The sequence below is a fragment of the Galleria mellonella genome, unplaced genomic scaffold (assembly GCF_026898425.1).
Source record: "Galleria mellonella isolate WM207_F2 unplaced genomic scaffold, CSIRO_AGI_GalMel_v1 utg746, whole genome shotgun sequence".
NCBI lineage: Eukaryota > Metazoa > Arthropoda > Insecta > Lepidoptera > Pyralidae > Galleria > Galleria mellonella.
Window position 1 is genome coordinate 497,395 of NW_026442148.1, and position 27,570 is coordinate 524,964.

General features: G+C 37.2%; 2 protein-coding genes across 4 annotated transcripts in view; one reads left to right on the forward strand and one right to left on the reverse strand.

Moving 5' to 3' along the window:
• The window catches only part of LOC113514624 (WD repeat-containing protein 7), a 110,180-nt gene that overhangs the window by 64,921 nt on the left and 17,689 nt on the right, over positions 1–27,570 (reverse strand). For 2 of the 3 annotated variants that reach the window (XM_052901191.1, XM_052901190.1), the window contains 7 exons: positions 27,159–27,320; positions 22,559–22,682; positions 21,084–21,247; positions 20,231–20,325; positions 19,581–19,665; positions 18,346–18,414; positions 17,439–17,531 (listed from right to left, as the gene is read on the reverse strand). In XM_052901191.1, coding sequence (XP_052757151.1) covers positions 17,439–17,531; positions 18,346–18,414; positions 19,581–19,665; positions 20,231–20,325; positions 21,084–21,247; positions 22,559–22,682; positions 27,159–27,320 — 792 coding nt within the window. The remainder of the gene's footprint in view (positions 1–17,438; positions 17,532–18,345; positions 18,415–19,580; positions 19,666–20,230; positions 20,326–21,083; positions 21,248–22,558; positions 22,683–27,158; positions 27,321–27,570) is intronic. The other variant, XM_052901192.1, reaches the window with a different exon arrangement.
• LOC128202100 (cuticle protein 1-like) lies at positions 7,264–11,449 on the forward strand. Its single transcript, XM_052901194.1, has 2 exons — positions 7,264–7,546; positions 10,649–11,449. Exons 1-2 carry the CDS (start codon positions 7,535–7,537, stop codon positions 11,123–11,125), a joined length of 489 nt encoding a protein of 162 aa, XP_052757154.1. The 5' UTR covers positions 7,264–7,534; the 3' UTR covers positions 11,126–11,449.

Genomic DNA, 27,570 nt, shown 5'->3' on the forward strand with positions numbered 1-27,570 from the left:
AAGTTGTATATAATGGTAACCGTCGGATATATATTTTAGATGGATATAACATGTATCGTATCTCCATATTGCGTTGAAATAATAGGATTATTCATCGCTGTACCTCTGATCAAATTGTGTCATATCCCACCCTTCAATCCAACACAGTCATGCAAACAACTGCTTCACGGTAGAAGCACGAATGCGACATTTTTTTGTGGAATACAATTTTTATCTATTTATTGTATTTACATACATCATTGTCTGTCTCCCATTAGGGTAGAGAAACAATGGAACAAATTTTTTGATTCAAACACAATTTTTATCTATTATCATTGTATTTAATCTTAATTATATTAGTTAATATTAAGTATTTGCCAGTTTTGGCAAATACAGAACACAGGGGAACCGCCCAATGAGTGCGTACAGTGATAAGGAAATATATTTCTAGTGGAATGCAAGTTGGGTGGAGGCCGACCGGCTGGCCACAATGAAAGCTGATGAAATAGTACGAAATGATTGCAAATTACGTGGGGTCTTGGTATTTTAACTTGTCGACGCTGGAAGGGTTAAGATTTGGGACTATAATAATAGGACTAGACGTACGCCGCGACTTGGCCTGCGGTCGTATCGTGATATCGAATAGCCTATAAACTTCTTTAAGAAAGGAGCTATTTATTTATTTATTTATTTACCTCTTATTGCTGGATTATAAATGGATAGAGTTTTTCAAATACGACGTCTAGTTCCAGAGATTAGCGTGTTCAAACAAATAAACTGTTTCGCTTTATTAATAGAAAACTTCCCCAGAGACTGCCACGAGGAACGGCCCTGAACCACCCGCATCCACTGACTCCCTGCATTGTATTCGAGGTAGTCTCTCCATCTAGTAGGGGGTCGTCCTACACTGCGATTGTCCGTACAGGGTCGCCACTTAAGAACCTTCCTCTTCATCGTCCCACATAATACTACAAACACAGTGATTGGTTACACACACATTAACAATTTTTATGACAGCCTGCAAATAGATATGTATGTGACGTCACATACAATAAACATTGTCACAACAAACCAATCGCTACGAGCCGCTAAAGACTCCCATACACGCCATACATGGTCATTAAAAACAATACACACACTCCTTTTTCGGGCTGCAATTATTCCAAAACAACCGTTGGCCATTCAATTCTCACGTCGAGAAATCCAAACCGTAATGTAAATGTGTGTATGTAATTAATACCGCGATAAAATCTGGAGCGATATGAATCAAGTACAGTTATCTACATAAATCACTGAATAGTATATACCAGAGGGAGACTGTACAAATATCGTTTGCTAAGGTACCTCTGTCCTATTAGAAACAGTTGTGTTTACATGGCTGTGTTTCCGTTTGAAGGGTTAAATATGGCAGTGAATTTACAGGGTACAGAGGAATGACATCTAAATCCTCAGAAATGGCAACGCATGGGGGGTATCATAGGCGAAACAGTATACTCTGTTATGACCTTGATACTGCCCATAACTATAGGCAACGGTTACCACTTTCCATCAGGTGGGCCGTCAGCTTGTTTGCCACTCTAAGTTGTATAAAAAAATAAACGCTTGTTGGGAGGCAAGTTAACAAACGCAGTTATGCTTTAATGCTGTTTTATGAGGGAAATTTAAGTTTACTTAATTAAAAATATTTCTTTTTTCATGAACATTTTTATAAATATAAAAAGTATTTTATCCTCACACTATAGAAAATTCAAATTTTTGATGGCGACTGTACATGATCGTACTGTATTACATAGTAGGGCGCGGCGAGACTCACTTGAATATTTATTTTGCACCGTCCTTATTATAATTTATACAATTATTAACGGTAGAGGTCGTCTGTGTTTCCAATAGAGATTCCTATGATCGAGACTAGACATAAACATCTGTACAGACCAATCAATTAAAAATAAAAAAAAACTTCAATTGTGACGTAACCAGTTATTTGGATTTAAAAACTAAACTGCTGAACCGATTTTGATAAAACTTCTATGGGACCAATCTTTAAGTATATTTTATTATTATATTTTTTTTTTTTACAACACAGGGGGCAAACGAGCATGCGGCTCACCTGATGGTAAGTGACTACCGCCGCCCATATTCTTTCAGTTAACTGTCCACTGCTGGACATAAGCCTTCCCTATAAGGGAAGTTTAGCCAGTAGTTGCCACGCTTGGTAGGCGAGTTGGCAACCGCAGTTAGGCTTTTAGAGATGTTTTAAGAGGGACGCTGCTGCCCATCCTTAGTCTTTCCTTAATCAGCTCTTACGACACCCGCTGGAAAGGTAGGGGTGACCCATTCAATGCCGAGACCACACATGGCGCCAAAACCACACAAACGGGGGGGAAAGGAATTGTTAGTAATGGAGATTGAGAATCCCATTGCTAGCAATATACCCAAACAGGTCGACCTCCTCGCGGTTCCCCCTGTAAACTACCACGGTTAATTCCTGTTGAATTCATCATGACGGGCTAACTGGCCTGTTTTCATTCTCATCTATCACCCTTCACTGGTGCTCCGCCAGCGTATCTCGTTAGCGCAGGCGGCGTTACCATACCATTTTCACCCATAAAAAAAAAAAAAAACACACAAACGGTACAAAATATATACTTTCAGAAAAACTTTCCAAATCGGTTTACAACTAACGAATTTATGAGGTGACAAAAACAATATTAAAAAAAAATACAACCGAATTGAAAACTTACTTCAGTTTGAAATTTAATTTTATTTTAATACAATTTAGAATGGCAAACAAGCTGACGACCCACCTGATGTAAAGTGGTAACCGTCGCCTAAAGACATGAGCAGTACCATGGACATAACAGAGTATACTGTTTCGCCCATGATACCCCCCATGCGTTGCCATTCCTGAGGACTTAGGTGTTATTCCTCTGTACCCTGTAAATTCACGCCATATCCCACCCTTCAAACCGAAACACAGCCATGCAAACACAACTGCTTCACGGTTGAAACACGAATGGGACAGAGGTACCTAAGCAATCGACTTTTGTACAAAGTCTCCCTCTGGTAAATTGAAAACTTACTTCTGTTTCAAATTTTAATAATACAAGTACACGAAGAATTCTGATGCAATTGTTAAGGAAACTACGTAGCTCAAATATATTTGTTATTGTACATAATTGAGGAAGTGGCTTAGTGCGTAGATGCCTGTTTTAAATGGATTAATACATTATTATAAATACAACCTACTGGTTTTTTTATAGGTGATAATGGAATGGTAACCCCACCCGCGCTATCGGTATACACCGGCGGGGCACCAGTGAAGGATGATAGGTAAGGATGAAATAGGTCAGTTAGCCCATCGAGACGAATTCAACAGGAATTGTTCACGATGGTTTCCAGAGGGAACCACGTGGAGATCGACCTGATAGGGCATATTGCTAGCAATGGGGCTGTCAAACTCCATTGCTAACAATCCCTTCCCCCCTAACCTACTGGTTTAACCCATGTAATTAAGAACAAAGGTTAACTTGTTAATGTGTTAATTTACATCATATTAGTTGTTAATTGACCACTACTGGACATAAGCTTCGCTCATAAGGGGGGTTTTTCCAGTCACGCTTGGCAGATGGATTGACAATCGCAGTTAGGCTTTAACGGATGTTTTAAGAGGGACGCTGCTGTCCATCCCTCGCCCTCCCTTAGTCACCTCTTACGACACCCACAGGAAAGGAAGGGGGTGGCTTATTCTATGCTGGGACCACACGGCGAATAATATCATAATTTTTTTTTAATGGGTGAAAATTCACCAGAAGGAGACCTTGTACAAAAGTCGTTTGCTTGGGCACCTCAGTCCCATTCGTGTTTCAACCGTAAAGCAGTTGTTTGCATGGCTGTGTTTCGGTTTGAAGGGTGGGATATGGCAGTGAATTTACATGGTACAGAGGAATAACATCTGAGCCCTCAGGAATGGCAACGCATGGGCGAAACAGTATACTCTGTTATGTCCATGTTACTGCTCATGTCTATAGGCGACGGTTACCACTTTCCATCAGATGGACCGTCAGCTTGTTTGCCATTCTAAGTTGTATAAAAAAACCCAAAAAAATAAAAAAATATTAAAGACTAGCTGTTGCCAGCGACTTCATCCGCGTTTCCGTCGTTTTTGGTAAAATAAGAAGCCTATGTCCTTCCTCACGGTTCAGTGGTTTTGATGTAACAGGCACATTTCCCTTCACTGCTCTGCTTCTATTGATCGTAGCGTGATGAAAAGTATACTATAACCTGCCCAGGAGTATGAAGAATAATTGTACCAAGTTTCATTAAAATCCGTCGAGTAGATTTTGTTTCTATAACGAACATACAGACAGACAGATAAACAGACAAAAATTTTACTGATTGCATTTTTGGCATCAGTATCGATCACTAATCACCGCCTGATAGTTATTTTGGAAATAGTTATTTTTCATGTACAGAATTGACCTCTACAGATTTATTATAAGTATAGATTGTGCCGTAATTAGGACCAATCTGTAAGTATATACTTTCAGATAAAAAAAATAATTTTCCAAATCGGTTTACAACTGACGGAGTTATGGGGTAACAAACATAAAAAAAATACAACCGAAATGAGAACATTCTTCGTTTTTTTTTTACAACACAGGGGGCAAACGAGCATGCGGCTCACCTGATGGTAAGTGACTACCGCCGCCCATGATCACCCGTAACAGAGGAGAAATTGCAGAAAGTTCCAAGTTTTTGAAATCGATTGAAAAATAAAGCAAAGAGATATTGCATCTACAGAATGTATATATGTATAAGATGACATTATACAGGGTGTAAAATAAACCCTACATTATATCGCAAGTTTTTTTTTTTTTTAATGATACGTTAAGATAATAAAGTTTCTTTATTGTTTTAACTGCATACGAGTGTAAGGGACACCTACTTACAGTCACACCGAATTGTAACATTACATTCAGGACGACTTCGGGAAATAATTTTATTTTAACTTCAACTTCAAAAGAAATACGATTGTAAATCAAAACAGTGGGTATTTTTGAACAAAATCGAAATAGAATCCAGACGCTTAAACATGAGTCTTTAAAAAAAAAATTGAATTCTAAAAACCTCGATTTCAACTCTGAGAATATTAAAATGTCTTAAAGATCGGTAACGTATGAGTGATGTATTTAATACTAGTAATTTTCATCAGGCGGATAGTATGCTTGATTTGATTTGTAGTTCAGAAATTTTGTTAAATTTCATTAAAAGCTAGCTTTTTGCTTGCCACTTCGTGCTTGGGCATCTCTGTCCCATTCGTGTTTCTACTGTGAAGCAGTTATGTTTGCATGGCTGTATTTCGGTTTAAAAGGTGGGATATGGCAGTGAATATACAGGGTACAGAAGAATAACACCTGAGTCCTCAGGAATGGCAACTCATGGGAAGTATCATGGGCGAAACAGTATACTCTGTTATATCTATGGTATTGCTCATGTCTATAGTGGACCGTTACGGTGTCTATAGTAATTTTGTCACGGCTAAAACCACAGTTTTACTTTGCGGAGCAAAATCTACTTATTATCAACAGACTCCAAAATGAAGGAGTTTCTCAATACGATTCTACTGCTAGGTTCGGGATGCTGTTATCTGCTGAGAAGAACTCGCAGGAAACTCAACAGTTAATCTTTTCAAATTATTACACACAGGATAATTTTACGTACATTCGCATGAATACTGTAAATAAATTTATTTACATATATAATAGTGCGTCACCTACCCTTTGTCTTTTTCTCAATGTCCTCTACCCAAAGGTTGTCTGGAAGAGATTGCTCAGCGATAAGGCCGCCTTTTCTATCACTTCGCATTAATATTTACTGTATTTGTTATTTTTCTTTTTACTTGGTGCAATAAAGTGTAAAATAAATAAATAAATATGCCCCTATCACACCGCTACGGTGTGATAGGCGGAAATCATTAAATACCAAAGCGATATCCTATTACTCCTCACTGGCATTTAAGCTGAAGGAGCATTGTGACAATTTTTTATACCATTACGCTTCCTGCTCCACCCAGTGGAGCGACGACGATGTCGTGATGTTGAGCTTTTTACCGACTTCAAAAAAGGAGGTTCTTTATTCCATATACTTTTATTTATTATTTATTTATTCATTAGTATATGTATGTGTACATGGCGCACTTAATGCTAAAAGCATTCTCTCCCAGCCAACCATAGGGAAGTGTCAGAATACACAAATGCAGTATGAATCCAACACGGTCCATCCAACAAGACCTATTGATTGAAAAAATCATTATGAAAATTGGCAAATTAATCGTGTACTAGCTATACCATTAACTAATATTATAAATAGAAAAGATTTGTTTATTTGTTATGGATACATTAAAAAATATATACAAACGATTTTGGAAATTCTATCATCTATAGAAAGCTACATAATCAGCAAGTAACACAGTTCAAATATTATTTTTTAAAATCCTATTAAATCATGTAAAGTCCGGCTGCATCGCTAGTTACTTATATGCTTAGATTACATAGATAATGGAGTCTCAAAAACGGGTCAAGTTTTTATCAGCTAATTGTTAAATTAGCTCTTTTTTATGTAACTTAGAATGGCAAACAAGCTGACGGCCCACCTGATGAAAAGTGATAACCGTCGTCTATAGACATGAGCATAATCGTCGTCCATGGACATAACGGAGTATACTGTTTCGCCCATGATACCCCCCATGCGGTGCCATTCCTTAGGACTTAGGTGTTATTCCTCTTTACCCTGTAAATTCACTGCCATATCCCACCCGTCAAACCGAAACACAACCATGCAAACAACTGCTTCACGGTAGAAACACGAACGGGACAGTGTTGTCCAAGCAAACGACTTATGTACAAAGTCTCCCTCTGCAAACTGTTTCGTTACTAGTTTTTTATCAGTGTTCTATATACTTACGCATAAGATGTAACTTGACGTATTATTTAATAAATAAAATGAGTGTTTACGCATTAAAAAGATGCAGAAAGTATAAGACAAAATAAATATAGAAGTTATAAAGGAATCACTCACAACTGTTTATCACGCAAAATTTTATGAAAAAGTTGACACGTTTTTCTCGAAGCATTTCTTTGGAGACACTCTGTATATATAATCTAAGTTCGAAGTATAGACAACTGAACATTTAATGCAACCATATTTAATGCAAATAAAAATTCGCTTTTGAAAAAAATCCAGACAAAAACGCAACCTAATTATTTTGGACGTCTCTTAAAAATATATTTAGGTATATCATTTTTAATACTTCCTGCGGCATTTTGGATTAAGTAATGAAGTTATCACAAAATATCCTACGTTTAGGAACAGTGACACCCCAAAACCAGTACATACATGATCACCTCTGAATATTCGCAAACCTGTAACGGAGTACATTTGTCCGTATCAATATTTTACTGACACTTTCAATACAGTGTACGGGCACTATAAAAGACCAACCACCGCTGTCCAAAGCATTCAGTAGCTATCGCGCAGTCTGAACAAGAAGTGCACGATGAGATTTCTGGTAGGATATTATCCTCCTTATCATTTATCAAAATATATATAAAAAAAAATAAACACCACAGACAAAGGATCGAAATGGTGACGAGTCGCGTTCGAAATTCAAAATTCGCGCCAATTTGTGTTAACGAAAGTGTACGTGTTTCTCGGAGACGATTTCTTTTTACATTTTTTTTTTTTATTAGAGACTATGAAACAAAATATCCATCTTAAATATATTTTCTTTTTAACGTAACCAATTCAATTTATATGTTCACCATGACAGTAGTGTTGTCAAAAACCGGTAGTTAACAGTAAGGAAGTGTGTTAAATGTCATTAATCTACGTATACAATCGTCATTATTTCGGCCCTTTGATCGCTGATTCGGCCTTGTCAAAACATATCCATAATGTCGTTTGCTCTAATTAAAAGCACTTGCAAATATTTAACATTGACAAGGTCGAATTTGTTCAATACTTATTTGCATGACATAACTTCAAGCATTATTTAAAATTGTACTTTAATATCTACTACAAAGTTTTATTTTTAAGTGTTTCTCAATTCGATTATATATTTTGTGGTTATGTCACACGATTACATTGTGCATTCTTGATTGTTTTGAAAATTCTTTATGACAATCGATTTACTCCCGTGTTGTTTCCATATTATTCTAAATTCAAATTTTTAAGTCTGTGAGAAAATCTCATACCTCGATATGTTTTAACACGACTGTAGTTACCATTTTTTTTTTTAATAATTCTAGTTAAAGTTACAAGCTAAGATAATTGTAAATAAAGTTGCATAAATACAATATAATAAATGTAAAATTGAGTGTTTAAATTGAACAAAATTTTAATGTTTAAATTTATTGGTCGCTCGTTTTTTACTCTTGACGTCGAACGGCTTAACCGATCATCATGAAATTTGGCATACGCGTATGGAAAAGAATATAGGCTATTTTTATACTGGTCGGTTTACATATATTATCCTTGCCACGAACAAAGTCACGGATAAAAGCTAACACTTTATAACCAATAAAATAACTAAATATTAGCTAGATATTTTCGAATAAAAACAATAACATTTAAGATGCATTGCTCAATAACGTGTTCAATAACTGTTTTGCAAACCAAATAACTATAACATTTAACGTTTAGCGGCTCCATAATACTGAATAGATATTCTGAAGCGTTAATCGCGTCCAAAAAAGCTGTCCATTTAATAGGACAATAGTCGTAACAGAAAAGCGCTGTAACGTAATGAGGTAGTGATTACCACAACGCATATATCACGTTTGAAGGTCTCGTCATAACGGTTTGCTTATTCGGTCACAGACAGGTTTAGCATACATAATATTATATTTGTTTAGGTCAAGGACGTGCATTGTTGTTGTCCAAATATAGAGTCGATACATATGAATAACTATAAATGTATCGGGGTATGTAAGCGAGCTAAATGTCTAACGTAAGCATAAAAGACGTTTTGAAGTTCTTAAAGAGAAAATGTCCGACTTGATTTTCCAATACAGTTACGCGTCTCAAAATATATTTCTACTACTGTTTAACAACAACTACGTCTGCACGATCTATTTATTTTGTTTAATAAGAATAAAACTAGTCAACGCTCGTAACATATTCTTCTTGATTCCAAATATTGCATGTCAATTATATCAAATTCAATGATGTTTGGTTAAGCAGTTAAGGCACCAAAAGTTAACAAATTCACTTTAAGTTAAATCTATCTAATAATTTATAAGAATAAAAAAACATATCTCCTCAATCGAGAAACGATATTGGCAATTATACAATATAATTTAAAATACACAACGTATAATATGTATTATACATTTTTGCAAACTTTAATAGTTAAATTATTAAGTGTGTAGTTACTTATTGTTACAGCTGTCTGTGTGCCTTAAATTAAAAAAAAAATACAAATATCTGGATCATAGATCAGAATAATTAAAAAAAAAAACTACGTTCTACAGTCTGTCCATGTTCAGTAATAGACAATTAACTTCTTAAATAAAGAATAAAGATGATCATGTCCAATAACTTAAGCATACTATAGATAAATCATATTTATGGTAATACGTTACAATTGCATTTAACTAAACAAACTAAAGTGCACAATGCTAAAAATGCAAAAACAATTAAATACTTCATTGTTACATTACTTCTTCAGCCATTAATCGTCCACTGATAAAAATAGACCTCCCCATAGAGCACCATAAGGAATGGATAATGAATTATTCATTAGGCATTAGTAATATTCGTTAATTGATATACCATGAATCAGTCGAGAATTCAAGATTATACAAAAAAACCAATAATCAAACATCAACGAAAACCGATCTCGCAACAAAAAGCAACGTCATAATTTCATCATTGTTAATTGATTTTGACATAAACGCCTCATTGTTAAGCGATTGCGTGACGTACGCAGATAGTTTAAAGTTTAATTAGTGATTAGCAGTATTAAAAAAATTAGCTCGGCATTTTCGGTTCAGCGCCCATACGAGGGAAGTAAACGCAATATTAAATAGATCAAGCCTTTGTTTTGTAAAAATATGTATGCAAATGTCGCTGTGAAGGAAGCACGTGTCTGATTACAACGGTCATAAATATTTATACGTTTTTTACAAGTGTAAATATTGCATTTTTTTAATAATACAAAGCCTAATTTCCTGTAATTAGATAGTAGATTAGATGGAAATGGAGTTTTTCGTAAATTAAAATAATAGCTAATTAAATAAAATTGTATTCAAATTATTTAATTTATTAATAGACCTAACTTAATTTTATTTCCGTTAAGTATTGCGTTTTTAAATACTAATAATACCAAATAACAGTCGACTGCTTGGTATAAAGAAAAATCCATTTGTAGACAGTATATTGAAATATCCTTAAACAATTGTGTCATCCAAACATCTCGTTCATCGAAGTGTCTTGTTAATATTAGAGTCGATTCTTTGATGACTGAATAAAGAGTACTAATTTTATCATTACGGCGTTCATGTAATAATATTTTTTTATATCATTAAACGTCCATGTGAATTTTCCAATCATTTTCCTTTCCTGGTAAAATAAAAACCTATAAAATCTAACAGACTCTTCACATTCACAGTTCGCTTTCGTCGCCGTCCTCGGCTATGCCTCCGCTGGACTCATCTCCCCCCTCGTCCTGGGAGTGAACCCCGGTGACGCTCAGGCTGCCGCCATCGACGCTACCGTGGTCGCCACCGACACAGCCCGCGCCATCGGCGAGGGTCAAGCGCGTGCCGCCGAAGCCGCCATCCAATACAACACCGAAGCCGTCCGTCAGGCGTCCGAAACCGCTCGTGACATTAACGAGAACGCATATTGGGGTGGAGTAGCAGCTAGCCAGAACCTTGTCGCTGCCGCCCAGTCCCAGGCTGCAGCGCTCAGCGGAGCCGCCGCAGCCGCCAGAGCCGCCCATGTTGCAGCTCCTCTAGCTGTCGCCCCTTATGCTGCCGCCCCCTACGCTGCTGCCCCTCTTGGCGTCGCACCCCTCGGTGTAGCCCCCTACGGCCTCGGCGTTGCCGGACTCGGCGTTCACGGACTCGGCCTCCGCGCTTGGTAAATCAATAACCGACTATAACTGCTATTTCGAATAACTGTTATTTTTATGAATGTTATTTGAAATAACAGTTATTTAAATAGGGATGTTCGGTGGCGTTGACAAAAACGCTACCGTGTGCCTGTTGTCTCTGGCAACATTATGGGTAACCAGCGATGTTGCCAGTCGACAATCGGCGCGTAGTGTTGCCACTCACCTCAAATAGCATTACATAACGGAAGGGAAATTGCTCAATGAACACAAAGGTCTCAATAAGTAACTCTCTTTGTAAATAAATCTCATGCCATCACTGCCAAAGTGTAAATAAACACATTCTTATAAAGTGAACAGTATTTCTTTTTTTTTATTTATCCTGGTATTCTAAAAGTGAATTGTCAATTTTTTTTTTTATAATAAAAACGGTGTGATGCATAATTTTGTTTTAATAGTGTCATTTCATTCGATTCTTCTACTATAGTTTCACTCATCGGGAAGATTAGCATTTTATTTATTTATTTAAGGACATAGCTTTTTTTAATGGATGAAAACAGAATGGTAACCCTGCCTGTGCTATCTGTATACGCTGGCGGGGCACCAGTGATAGATAATAGATGAGGATAAATGCAGGTCAATTAGCCCATTGTAAATGATTCAACTAGAATTAACCACGATGGTTTCCGGGGACCGCGTGGAAGTCATCCTGATAGGGACATTGCTAGCTATGAGGCCGGGGGGAGAAGGGATTGTTAGTAATGGGTAATATTAGCCCCATTGCTAGCAATATACTATATTAGGTCGACCTCCTAGTGGTTCCCCCAGGAAACCATCGTGATGGATTTATTGTTAAATTTGTCACGGTGGGCTAACTGACCTGCTTCATTCTCACCTATCATCCCTCACTGGTGCCCCGCCAGTGTATACCGACAGCGCAGACGGGGATACTACTCCATTATCATCCATTAAAAAAAAGGAATGAGGGTGTTAGACCCCATTACTGTAACAGAACACATCTGACAATTATATAAATAATAATTTATCAGCCAATAAAGTTTGCACAAATGCATAATACAAATGAAAACACATACACACATCATACACACACGTACACGTACACGCACTCGCTCACGCACACGCACACGCACAGGCACACGCGCACGCGCACACACACACACACACACACACAAACACATACACATACACACACACACACACACAAAAGAAACAAATATTATTGAAAACTACAGCAAAATTGTCAATAACATAGCTCAGAAATTGATCCTTGTTTGCATAACAGTGGAAATTTCCATCATAACATTGAATGTCCAAAAATTATATAAAAGAACATGTTCACTTTAAGTTGATCGTGTCTGGATACTTTTTTAATGTCCATTGCAGAAAAAAAAACATAGCTGTCAAATTTATTTCTTTAACAATATTTCCTTTAATTTTGAACATGAATTCTATCACCTTGATTTATTTCACCAATAAAAGAAATCGTGCAAATAAGGGTTAACAAAGCTATCCTGCATCATTCCATTTGAAAATCTATCTGCTTCCCTTTTCCTTCTCCCCGTGGTCCCCCGCTCTTGGAAATCTACCAGAGGAAGACTTTGTACAAAAGTCGATTGCTTGGGTACCTCTGTCCCATTCGTGTTAGTACCGGGAAGCAGTTGTGTTTGCATGGCTGTGTTTCGGTTTGAAGGGTGGGATATGGCGTGAATTTACTGGGTACAGAGGAATAACACCTGAGTCCTCAGGAATGGCAACGCATGGGGAGTATCATGGGTGAAACAGTATACTCTGTTATGTCCATGGTACTGCTCATGTCTATAGGCGACGGTTACCACTTTCCATCAGGTGGACCGTCAGCCTGTTTGCCATTTTAAGTTGTATAAAAAAAAAAGAATTAGCAGCAAACTTTAAAAAAGGGCGAGCGCAGAAGATCATGCAAAGGTCGCAGTGTCACAGGTTTTTACAGACTACAGTATGGGGTTCTACAAAAAAAAATGGTAATCTGTAATTATACCCTTTCAGATAAAAAAAGCATTTTCCAAAATCGGTTTACAACTGACGGAGTTATGAGAGAACAAACATAAAAAAAAACACAACCGAATTGGGAACTTCCTTCTTTTTTAAGTCGATTGAAAATTACCTTATTATGTTTCTTACATGAAATTAATACATAATAACAATATTATTTTTATTTCAATTAGGAAATCCCCATTTTGACTCATAATTGTGGTTAGATTTCTCAATTAATTAATGTGTTAGGCATCGTTCTAGTTCTTCTGCGATATTCTTTTTTTTTTAAGCAATTTAAAATGACTAACAAGCTGGCAACCCACTTATGGAAAGTGGTAACCGTCGCCTATAGACATAATATAGTATACTGTTTCGACCATGATACCATCCATGCGTTGCCATTCCTGAGGACTCTGGTGTTATTCCTGTGTACCCTGTAAATTCACTGCCGTATCCCACCCTTCAAACGGAAACACAGCCATGCAAACACAACTGCTTCACGGTTGAAACACGAATAGGACAAAGGTGCACAAGCAAACAACTTTTGTACAAAGTCTCCTTCTGGTATTCACACATACCATTATAACTTAACTAGCATATACCCGCGGCATCGTCCGTAATATATACCCATGAACGGGATATAACGTAGTCTATGTTCTTCTCTTATTTTTAAGGAATTATCACTCAAAATTAACACAATCAAAACCAGAATACTCAGTACTTACTATTTTAGATAAGCGAGGCATAATTTATAGATTTTACATACCCATACTGTTAATAATAACAGAACAAAGGAAAACCAGAGAACACCCGGTGAATTTCGAAACTAGCCAAGCCCTATAGCAGTATCAAGGGAATATAACATTTGTGACCATAGCATTAAGATTCAATTATTGAAATTAAACTAGAGATCGTTTACTGCAAATCTAGACTACCTTGGTGAGGGCGTAGGCTTTCTTGTGTTGAAAACATACGGTCGGTAACAACGTCAAGCGTAGCATTTTTCCATCAACAAAGATTGTGTTTCACAAAAAAAAAAAACTAATTTCAATTTTGACAAAACCTGTTAGTCATCATGGTGTAAAAACATAAAGTACTTGATTAAAATTGATCAGATTTTGATAACAATTCTATGGTGATCCCATCTGTAGGTATATCCTATCAGATAAAAAAAACAATTTCAAATTGGTTCACAACTGACGGAGTTATGAAGTAACAAACATAAAAAAAATATAACCGAATTGAGAACGTACTTCTTTTTGAAGTCTGTTAAAAATAATTTTTTTTGTTTGTCATAACTCGGTTACTTGTAAAGCTATAACTTAAAAAAAAATATTTTAATTAAAAGGATATACATACATACTTTCAAAATTATTTTATAGAAACTGTATTAAAATGGATTAAAAACTAACCCCCGACGCAAGTAGAGGGATTTATCTAGACCAGTGTTTCTCAACGTTTTTCGAACGTTCTTGAACATTTCAAAAATTTTTACATAATTTTCCCCGACAAAGTTTACTTGACGACGCTAATCGCCCAGTTGATATTTTGATAACATCAAACGAAATTATACCTAATAATTATTTACAGCATTTTTTTTTATTTATTTTATTTGTTAAATTTTGCATCGATATCTACTCGTAGCATTGCAATTAAAATGGACCGGAACAAGAGGGTTAAAATCGCTTCGAGTCCATTTTAATTGCCCCCCCTTAACTATCAAATTGCCCCCCTGTGGGGTGTGGGCCCCACGTTGGGAAACACCGATCTAGACTGTAACTAATTCAATTTTCGTTAACCTTATGTGTGATAGCCTTAAATTAACTTATTGTCATATAAATTTAATTATTAAGTTATTATAGCTGTAAAGTTCCCTCAAAAATTATAAAAAAATTATTTAGTTTTTGATTATTTACTTATTATTTTTAAAGATGTCATTATACTTGTAATATAAACGTTATACATCGAACATGTACGCCAACACGCTCGCCGCCATCCACACCCGTGTGCCCCACATATTGGTCACACAAAATCATTTACGAATGTGGCTCGCCTTGGACGCAAATGAATATTCTTAATAACACTATTATTGCACTAGTAAACAGAATATGTGTATCGAATTCGTACTTCCTGTTAGTAGTTATTACATTCCTTAGCATTCCAACACGAGGGGGTATGGGGGGGAAAGGGATTGTTAGTAATGGAGACTGAGAATCCCATTGCTAGCAATGTACCCAACCAGGTCGACCTCCTCGCGGTTCTCCCTGGAAACTATCATGGTTAATGCCTGATGAATTCATCATGATGGGCTAACTGGCTTGTTTTCATTCTCATCTATCATCCTTCACTGGTGCTCCGACAGCGTATCCCGTTAGCGCAGGCGGGGTTACCATACCATTTTCACCCATCAAAAAAAAACCCTGAAGGGTTTTTTTGATGGGTAAAAATTTTGGTAAAAACATGAAATGTGACGTGAACTCTCGACTTCCGAATGGAGGATATTCTCGATTTGTATGTTTTTTGTGGTTATTTTACGACATTACATCGCCATTTCTAAACTTATTTTGGTGTTTCTCTTTGTAACCTATAAGATAATCGATAAAATTTGCCCATTTTTGTTGCCCATATTAGTTTAGTAATAATTGAACAACGGATTTTGCATTCAAAATACAATTTCAAACAAGCTGACGGCCCACCTGATGGAAAGTGGTAATTCCAAAATATGAACCAGAGGGAGACTTTGTACAAAAGTCGATTGCTTTTTGTCCCATTCGTGTTTCAACCGTGAAGCAGTTGTGTTTGCATGGCTGTGTTTTTTTGGGATATGGCGTGAATTTACTACAGAGGAATAACACCTGAGTCCTCAGGAATGGCAACGCATGGGGGGTATCATGGGCGAAACCACCTGTTATGTCCATGGGATGTCTATAGGCGTGGTTACCACTTTCCATCAGGTGGGCCGTCAGCTTGTTTGCCATTCTAAGTTCTATAAAAAAAAAAAATGAACAGTATCATGGACATAACAGAGTATACTGTTTCGCCCATGATACCCCCCATGCGTTGCCATTCCTGAGGACTCAGGTGTTTTTTTCATCAGGAATTAACCATAATAGTTTCCAGGGGGAACCACGAGAAGGTCGACCTGGTTGGGTATATTGCTAGCAATGGGATCTTTAGTCTCCATTACTAACAATCCTTTCCCCCCGGACTAAGATGCTATGCCCCTGTACCCTGTAAATTCACACCATATCCCACCCACCCTTCAAACCGAAACAACTATGCAAATACAAATTGGAATATTTTCAAATTAAAGTGACAATGGAACGTCTTATCGTTCGTCGACATTTTTCAGTCGAATTTGAAGTAGCTATTTGTTGGTGGAGCAATAAATAATATTTAAAATTAGGTAAAAAGCGCGGCTTAGTGCGCGCTCACCTTTGCACGTGTCTGTCAAACAATGTAACAAGGCAACCGAGCGCCCTATAAAGTGAAGTTTTTTTTGGTTTGTTTTATAAACCAGATCTGCGACCGCAGTGAGAGCAACTCACGTACTTACTGTCTAGTATGAAACTTAATTATTTAATTATATACTAGCGACCCGTCCCGGCGACGCACGGGTGGACATTTTTAACATTTCCCTTCACTGCTCTGCTCCTATTGATCGTAGCGTGATGAAAAGTATACTATAACCTGCCCAGGAGTATGAAGAATAATTGTATCAAGTTTCGTTAAAATCCGTCGATTCCATAATAGTAATATTTTAAAATGACGTTCCATAATAACAAAATATTGACAGAAAAAAAAAAGAAAATCTATTTTTAAAAATAAAATAAATAAAACCTCAACAACATAGGACTTTTTTGTCTTGTTGTATTGTATTGATAGGTTCATATAACAGTAATTACGCATTTATTCGGACCGAATGAACATTTTTAAAATATTCCTAACAGCGGAAGTGTAGGGGGGGGAAAGGGGATTGTTAGTAATGGGTATTAGCGACTCTATTACCAGCAATATATCCTCGCGAGGAGGTTGACCAGACAACCTCCTCCTCCTTCCAGGAGGGGTCCCTCCTGGAAACCATAGTGATTGATTCATAGTGAGTTTCTCACGATGGGCTAACTGACCTGCTCCATCTTGACTAATCATTCCTCACTGGTGCCCCGCCAAAAAGAGAGCGAGATACGCGAGCCCTGAACCAGCAACCTAAATGTGAAATGAAGTAGGTGACGAAAGTAAATATTCCACCGAAATTCCTTTATATTTACACATATTCTTTGGAAGCACCTGTCATGTAATCTTACCCTACACTTACCTTTCACCTCCAGATGACCTTTCAACTGTTCAGCTTTCGCTTGCAACTTGGTCTGCATCGTTTCTGCACCCTCCTTCATCTTCGCCAGGATACCTAGGAGAAGGTTTTTTTTAATATACCTCATAAGGGGGGAAAGGGATTGTCAGTAATATGGTTTGACAGCCCCATTGCTGACAATATACCATATCAGGTCGACCTCCACGTGTTTCCATCTGGAAACCAATTCGTGGCAAATTCTTGTTAAATTCGTCACGATGAGCTAACCTGACCTGTTTCATCCTCACCTATCATCCTTCACTGGTGCCCCGCCGGTGTATACCGATAGCACAGATGGGGTTATCATTCCATTATCACCCATTAAAAAAAATATACCTCATTAATAGATTGTAAATAAACACTTGTTATCTAAGATTTGCCACCGTGTGTCCTGGCATAGAATGAGCCGCCCCTACCATTCCCGTGAATGTCGTAAGAGGCGACTAAGGGAAGGCGAGGGATGGGCAGCAGCGTCCCTCATAAAACAACTCTAAAAGGGCCAAATTAAAAGTACCCGTAACCGGCGAGCGTGTATGAAAAGATTGAGAAATGTGCAGGAAGCGAAAGAGGTCTGTTTGAATCGAAGCATTTGGCGTTCCATTGTTTCTGCCTACCCTAATGGGAGACAGTCGTGACAGATATGTATGTATGTAAATCTTTTTTTTTATACAACTTAGAATGGCAAACAAGCTGACGGCCCATCTGATGGAAAGTGGTAACCGTCGCCTATAGACATGAGCAGTACCATGGACATAACAGAGTATACTGATTCGCCAATGATACTCCCCATACGTTGCCATTCCTGAGGACTCAGGTGTTATTCCTCTGTACCCTCTAAATTCACGAATAATACATATAAGCAATTACCAACCATGTTTGTCCTTCTCTTTCAGTATGCGTTCCATATCCCCGGCCTTGTCTTTCACGCGGCCGAAGAAGTCTTTCCGTTTAGCGTAAGCGTAAAATTAGAGAAATAAATATATATATAATAAATTTTAATATTGTAAGTAAACGATCCTTAAGAAATTTATAAAATATTATATTTGGAGCATAGCATATGGGTGTGAAACATGGACAATGACGCAGAAGGAAAGAAAGATGCTTGAGGCATTCGAAATGTGAACATGAAGGAGAATGGAAAGGATAAGCTGGATAGAAAAACTAACGAACGAGGAAGTCCTTGAACAAAGTGAACGAGAAAAGAACATTAATTAAAATAATAGAGAATAGAAGAGGCAAAATGCTGGGCCACCTTATACGACATGACGATTCTTTTAAGAGCATAGTAGAAGGAAAGACAGAGGGCAAAATAGGAAGAGGAAGACCGAAGAATAACTACATGGGACAGATAAAGGAAACACTAGGTGTCATGTCGTATAGGGAGGTCAAGGATATGGCCTGGGATAGAGCTGGCTGGAAAAAGATGCATGAATTAGTTGCACCGACAAAAGGAAACTGTTAAATGAAAGGAGGAAGTAAACGATGTCTGTACATAGAAGATTAAAAAAAAATTAATACGAGGACCTTAATTTTTTTTTTATAACACCGGTGACAAACGTGCATGCGGCTCGCTTGATGGTAAGTGACTACCGCCGCCCATGATCACCCACAACAGCAGCGGCATTGCAGGTGTGCTGGCGGCCTTTTAAAAAGGAATATGCTCTTTTCTTGAAGGTTATATTGTCGTATCGGTTCAGAAATACTGCTGCTGGAAGTTGATTCCAAAGACTGGTTATTTTCGTTCCTGCTCAGACATGCGTGTTTTGTTATAATGGTGTCTCATTCTAACTATTGCTGTTATTGCGTGTCATATGTATTAGATATAGACCACGGATATTATCGAAAATCTATGCTCTAGTGGCTTTTATTGTTATTTTTTTTTGCATTTCCTGTGATATTATTAAGCGCTTATAGACAAACGGCAAAGAAAAATATTTTTTCCATAATAACGGATATGTCAGAAAGAGAAAGCATTATCTAGCATCTTGTTCATTGTCATGCGAGCGGTAACGATAACATATCTACCGTGTAATTTGTTTGCCAATTGTCTAAATGGTAAGAGTGGAAAGCTTAAGTAGAAGTACAATTGGGGAATCGGATATGTACCTGATATTCTCTTGGTTGCGTCCGGACTGGCTGACTGCGTCAGTGCTGCCACCTTCATGTATTCGCTCGTAATAAGTCCGGCCGCCTACCGACAGATATATGAGTGTATAGTCTGTTTCAATAGAACTTAATGACAATGTAAACAGATGAATTCAATTAAAATATGAATATTAAGTATTTTACCAGAAGGAGACTTTGTACAAAAGTCGTTTGCTTGGGTACCTCTGTCCCATTCATGTTTCTACCGTGAAGCAGTTGTTTTCGCACGGCTGTGTTTCGATTTGAAGGGTGGAATATGGCAGTGAATTTACAGGGTACAGAGGAATAACACCTGAGTCCTCTGGAATGGCAACGCATGGGGGGTATCATGGGCGAAACAGTTTACTCTGTTATGTCCACGGTACTGCTCATGTATATAGGTGACAGTTACCACTTTGCATCAGGTGGGTCGTCAGATTGTTTGTCATTCTAAGTTGCATAAAATAATATATATATTTCTTCAATTCAATAATGCACCGCCTACGTATTTCTCTGTTTATCCAATGGTTGACTGGTAGAGAACACCGTCTGGTGTTAAGTCCGCCATATGTACATAGTTCCACTGTGCAGTAAAGTTTAAATAAATAAATGAATAATTGAAATAGCATTACCTCCAAGCTGGCGGGACTCATGGCTGAGTACTCTTCGCTCAGAAGCTCAACAATAAGACCCTCAATATCGAAGAACAGTATGTGGCTCTCCGGATCTGTACAGAGACAAGAATGCAATCAAATACTTGGAATGATATAAATCTGTCAGAAACTTCTATGATAAGTCAGTTCTGCCGTTGTGTCACAATGGGCCCATAACGTATTTTATTTTTTAATAAAGAAAAATCTATAGCTAGAAAATTTTATAGTATAATAAAAAACATGAAACACAAAAAGCCAATTACATGTTTTCACAAATAAATATTAATAAATAAATATAAATATCTGCTAGGTAATTGAATATATAACGTTACTGTCAGAACACTGGGGCTATAACGTATCAACTAAATATAATCTGGCTATATCTACTTAAAGGAGTAGCTATTCATACTAACCTGACCTATAATCCCGCACTGGTGAGGTTACCATTCAATATTCATTCTTTTAAAATACTATATCTATCGATATAATGAGCCCATAACGTACATACACCAAGAAATTGGGTCCATAACGTAACTACCCAGATACTGGGCCCATAACCTATCTACCAAGAAAAAATAATAATAAAAAATAAGTTCGTTAAGGGCTTACCTTAACAAATTTATTTTTTATTATTATTTTATTTGAAAAAAAAAAACACGACAGATAACAATCAAAAATGTACATCGTATATTTTAGACATAAAAACCAATAAACGCGTTAACACAACATGAATGTGATGCAATTTAATCAAAGTTAACAATGACGACTATTAAAACAATACTAAAACATTTAAAACAATACTTTTTGTTGAGGGTCTGGGCCCATAACGTGCCTGCCGGGTTGGAGCGGAAGCCCTGCACGGTGAGCTGCGCGCGGCGTGCTCGCGCCGGCTCGGCGAGCGGGCCCGCGCTGCCCGCGTGGCCCGGGCCCGCCAGCGCCGCCAGCCCGCGCTGCGTCGCTGCCCTCATCGCTGTCAGGTTACGGTGCCGCAGACCCCTGCGCCAGCGGCATTGTTTCGTCAACAATCGATTTCTCAGTACTCACACTAGATCTGTGATTCTCGACCTTTTTTTTTTGTTGCGCCACATATTTAACCATTTCAAAATTTGGCGGCACACAAAGGAAAAGATAAAAATTATTCACTTACTACACACACACACACACACACTGCATAAATAGTTTATGACGAAAATTTTAAATGTTTGCAAAATTTGACGGCACACTTTTAAAATTTGGCGGCACACAAAAGTGCCACGGCACAGTGGTCGAGAATCACTGCACTAGATAATTTATCACACTGTCTCCATTCAATAATAACATTTGCCATTCCGATCGATTTTGATGCGATTTTCATGACTATTTTTGAAATCTAAAGGTTTTTGTTAAAAAACTATTTATTGCAATTTTAAATGCAAAAATATTTTTTTATAATTACTCCTCTATCTATCTAATCTTTCCATACACGCTCGCCGGTTACGGGTACTTTTAATTTGGCCCTTTTTCAGTACGCCGCCTATTTAGTCGATATACGTCCGTCTGGGGCGGTTCCTACTTACATCTCGAGGGGATAGAAAGAATTGTTAGTAACGGGGATTAGTAATCCTATTACTAGCGATATACTCTGTCAAGTCGACCACCTCGCGGTTTCCCTGGAAACCATAGTGATTGATTTGGCCTACCATAAGTCCTGTAGGCCTACCATGAAATGATTTCCGAAATTTCGGACACGAACGAAACACAAATTTGATGTTAAAATTACATAATACATGCCGTTTAAAATTATTAAAAAATGTTAAAATATCGTTCCTTTGGACTATTAGGATAGGATTTATGATGAACGAAATGTTAAGCTCCATTTACTCGGTCGATTTTGTTACGAACAAAAACACGAAATTGAGCGCGAAAATTCGGAATTTCATTTCATGGTAGACCACCTTATTTCATTTTCATTTATCATCACTCACTGGTGCCCCACCAGTGTATACCGATAGCGCAGTGTTGTAAGATCACATCACTAGTGTATATGGGACATCACTAGAGGTGGACACTGATTAGTTGATTAAATAGTGTTGTATAATAATGGCCGTCTGAGTGAATTAATAAAGGATTTGCAAGAATTAAATAAACCGTCTATAATTAAAAGACTATAAAAATATAACACGCAGACGGGGTTACCATTTCATTATCATCCATTAAAAAAAAAACCTACATTCGAGCTCGATAAATCTCTTTTGTGATTCTTCTTTCGTCCATCCTCTTCAAACAGCCAAATAAAATTTGTTAATATAATGATATACTCCATTATACCTGAAGAAGTGGACAGCAGGGTTCGCCAGCCCTTGCAGGTCCGTGGTACCGACCGCCAAGGACCCGCCGAGGTCATCGGCGACCGTCTCGTCGCACGCCGCTAGCACTTCTTCAGCTATCATGCCTGATGACAAACAGATTTTGCTGCGTCACTTTGTTGTAAAAACTCTATAGTCGTTTTTATTAATGTTCTATAATCAAAATATTAAATACGAAAATATAACAATTAATAATTTATGACAGTTTGCTATTCTCTTCTAAGCTTCACATAATACATACATTTTTATTATTCATCAAACCTAGCTTATTATTTTCAACATTCGTTATATATATTTATATATTCATAATGGGATGAATTTATATGAAACGTGAAGATTATATGGAAATTCAAAATGAGAATGCTGTTGGTGCACGAAGAGTTGTGGAATACAATAGACGGTTATGAATCGTTTGACGATACACCTTCCCATGTAAAAGCACGTAATGACCAGAAAGCATTATCAAAAATTTGTCTTTCTGTGGATGGTGCGGCAATGACGCATGTGAGGACAGCAACGACAGCGAAAGAGGCATGGTATGCATTACAAAAGGCATATGAAGACCAAAGTCTTGGTCGGAAGTTGTCATTGGAGAGACAGCTGTACAGGTACTCCCTATCAGATTTTACCGATATTGAGTCGTACATTAATGCAGTCATGACAACTGCCCAGAATTTGGCAGACATTGGCAAAAAAATCGAAGATAGCTCTCTTGCTGCGACTTTATTAGGTGGACTAACATCTCGTTATGATCCACTGGTAATGGCTCTAGAACATTCAAACCTCGAAGTAACATCAGAAATGGTTAAGACGAAGTTATTGAGTGAAATGTCAAAGGTGACTCAGAATGATGATGGTGCAGCATTTCGTACTTCACAATTAAAAGCGAAGACGAAGAAACCTATTATATGTTTTAAATGCAGAAAACCTGGACATAAGAGCCCTGATTGCCCTATTAAAAAGGTAAAAAAGGTAAATATGTCGAAAATTGAACAAAACGTAGAAGATACAACAGATTGCTTGTCTGAAGTGGCTATGTCATCCCTAAATAACCAGAACTCCGATAAATGGATAATCGACTCTGGAGCATCGGGACATATGACTTCACACGGTGAATGGCTAAAAAATTATCGTTCTATAGATAGTGGAAGCATAACTGTAGCAAACGGACAAAAATTGCCAGAGGTATCAATAAATACCAACTCTGTAGTATCAAAAATAAGTAATGTTGTTTATGTTCCTAGTTTAAAATGTAATTTACTTTCGGTAAAGAAAGTTGTCGAAAAAGATTTTTCTGTTGTTTTTGATAAAAATGGTTGTAACTTTTATAAATCTTGTGATGTATCTTTTGCTAATAACCCTATTTTGCACGGTTCTTTTAGTGGTGGAATGTATAATTTAGATTGTTCGATTAACTTGCCACAAAATGTTTCAGCCTATAATGTGCACTCTGAAATCTCAAACTTTAAAATTTGGCATAAGAGATTAGGACATCTCTGTCGCATAGGTATGGATCTACTTAGAAAAGGTCTAGCAGTTGGAGTGGAGTACAAGGAGGTTGACAAGGAACCATGCATACACTGCGTGGAGGGTAAGCAAGCAAGAAAACCTTTTAAACGGTTGAAAAGTAAGAAAGCCACGTCAGTTCTAGAATTAATTCACACAGATTTATGTGGACCATTTCAAACAACCTCTTTTCAAGGTAATAAATACTTTATTACTTTTATAGACGATTTTACCAGGTTTATATTTATTTATTTTATATCTTCTAAGACAGAAGTCAAATCAAAGTTTTCTATTTTTCAATCTCTTGTTGAACGTGAAACTGGCTCAAAAATAAAAATAGTGCGATCTGATAATGGATCTGAGTACGTCAACAATGAATTTGCTGATTATTTGGCTTCTAATGGTATCAAGCATCAAACTACGATGCCCTATAGCCCTCAGCAAAATGGAGTGAGTGAACGATGCAATCGTAGCATTATGGAGAAAGCCCGTTGCATGTTGTCTCATTGTTCACTTGCGAAAATTTATTGGCAAGATGCTGTAGCGACTAGTGTATATTTAAAAAATAGGTCGCCACATCGTGCTCTTCATAAGAAAACTCCTTTTGAGATATGGTACGGATCTAAACCTAACTTATCTCATCTTAAAGTCTTCGGATGCAGAGCTTTAGTTCATGTTCCTTCTTGCCAAAGAACTAAGCTAGATATGAAAGCAACTGAACATATTTTTATAGGATATTCAGATGATCCTAGAAGTTACTATTTCCGAAGTGCGAAAACACCTAGAAAGTTAGTAAAATCAAGAGATGTAACTTTTTTTGAAGATAAATTTACAGGACTAACAATTGAAAAGGCAGACGATGTAAACTGGGATACAAGTTACTTATTTTCAAAGACCTCATCTTCAGAAGAAGCTTCATTATCTTTCCTTCAATTGGCGGAGGTGGTGATATAGCAATTGAGGAACAAGATGACAATTCAGTTAGTACTGAAGAGGTACGCAATCGAGAACTGGAAACTGTACATTCAGGTAATATAATTAATTCTTCATCTCCGTCATCGGATTCTTCAAATAACTCCAATGATGATAGATCTGGAAGAAGATACTGAAAGAGTACGTAAACCTCCAAACTATTTTTCTTATAATACTCTAAGCGATGATCCGCTGTGCGGTGATCCTTTGACTTATCGTGACGCCATTACAAGAGATGATAAAAATGACTGGATCACTGCGATGAATAATGAGTATGATGCTTTATTAAAGAGGAAAACTTGGGTATTGGTGGAAAAACCAAGCTTTAAATCTTGTATTCCATCTAAGTGGGTTTACAAATTGAAAAGAGATGCTGAAGGAAATATAGTCAAATATAAAGCTCGTTTAGTAGCTAAAGGTTTTACACAAATAGAAGGTGTAGATTATTATGAGACTTTTTCTCCCGTTATACGTTCCTCATCGTTGCGAACGCTGTTAGCACTAGCAGTACAGGAAGGATACAAAATACGTCATATGGATGTAGACACTGCCTTTTTATATGGTGATTTGGAAGAAGAAGTCTATATGGATCAGCCAGAAGGGTTTGTCAAGAGAAAGGAAGATGAAAATAAGGTATGCTTATTGAAAAAGGCCTTATATGAAACAAGCTCGAGAGCTTGGAATATAAAGTTAAAACAAACTTTGTCAACTATTGGATTTACTCAAACACCATCTGAACCTTGTGTGTTTACTAAAATATTTCGAATACAGACTCCTTGGTTATAGCCATATATGTTGATGATCTTTTAATTATGTATAAAAATGAAGTAACATTTGACAACTTCAAATGTGAGTTGGAAAATTATTTTTCACTTAAAGATCTTGGTATTATTAATTATTTCATAGGCATAAATATATCTTGCCGAGAGAATATTATTAAAATATGTCAAAGTACGTATATTGAAAGTTTGTTAAAAAGGTTTGAAATGCAAAACTGTAAATCGGTTTCAACACCCCTTGCTCAAAAGAAACTGGAACCTAGTACAGGTGAGTCTAAATGTTCCTATCAGGCATTAATTGGCTGTCTTATGTATTTGGCAGTAAATACAAGGCCTGATATAGCTTACGCAGTGAGTTACTTAAGCCAATTTAACTCCAATAATGATCAATCTCATTGGAATGCTGCTAAGCGATGTCTTCGATATTTAAGTGCAACTAAGAATGTTGGTATTTCATACAGAAAAACTGAAGACTCCTCTATACTGCGTGGTTACTCAGATGCTGACTTCGCAAACTGTCCTGTTAGTCGTCGCTCATATACAGGATTTTACTTCGAACTCGCAAAAGGCCCTATTTCTTGGGAATCAAGAAAACAGCCTACAGTCGCATTGTCCTCTGCGGAATCCGAATACATGGCGCTATCAGCAGCTGCTAAGGAAGGTTGTTTCTTAAAACGTTTTGTGGCAGAAATAACAGGTAAAACTCTAAATGTTGTCATTTTTTCTGATAGTCAGAGTGCCCAGAAACTTGCGTTGAATCCAGTCCATCACAATAGAACTAAACATATAGACGTAAAGTTTCATTTTATTAGAGAAAAAGTAAATGACAAAATTATAGAATTAAGGTATATGCCCACTGATTCACTACCAGCGGATGTTTTGACGAAACCTTTAGGTCAGCATTTACGATGTATGACGAATATGGGCATTGGGTAACCTTTTATCTTGTTATTTTTGTACCAGTATTTTTGTTAAGTAATATTTTTGTTATATATATATTTTGATTACGGGAGGATATGTTGTAAAAACTCTATAGTCGTTTTTATTAATGTTCTATAATCAAAATATTAAATACGAAAATATAACATTAATAATTTATGACAGTTTGCTATTCTCTTCTAAGCTTCACATAATACATACATTTTTATTATTCATCCAACTGAGCTTATTATTTTCAACACACTTTAGTTTTTAAGTTTTTCTTTTTTCACTTTCCTAATACTAAGATATATATATATATATATATATATATATATATATATATATATTAATGAGTTCAATAACTTTTTTTCCAAACATACTAACCATGCAACACTCTATCCAAGTGGCCGGTCTCCATCTGCCAGACGTAGACGGTGCCGTCGCTGCAGCCCACCACCATGAAGTCGTCCGCCGGCCGCCACTTGATGGTCACCACGGGGAACAGGTGCCGTGAGGCCAACGTCACGCACTTTCGCTCCGCTAGACCTAAAAAAAAAATAACGATGTCATCATCATCATTGCCTTGCCTGTTCCCAATCTTTGGGGTTGGCACAGTACGTCTTCTTCCATAATTTTTTTTAGAACACAAGGGGCATACGTGCATGCGGCTCACCTGATGGTAAGTGACCACCGCCGCCCATGATCACCCGCAACACCAGCGGCATTGCAGGTATGCTGCCGGCCTTTTGTCACTGTCAACTATCTTTTCCGAGTACTCACCTCCAAGAAACAGGCC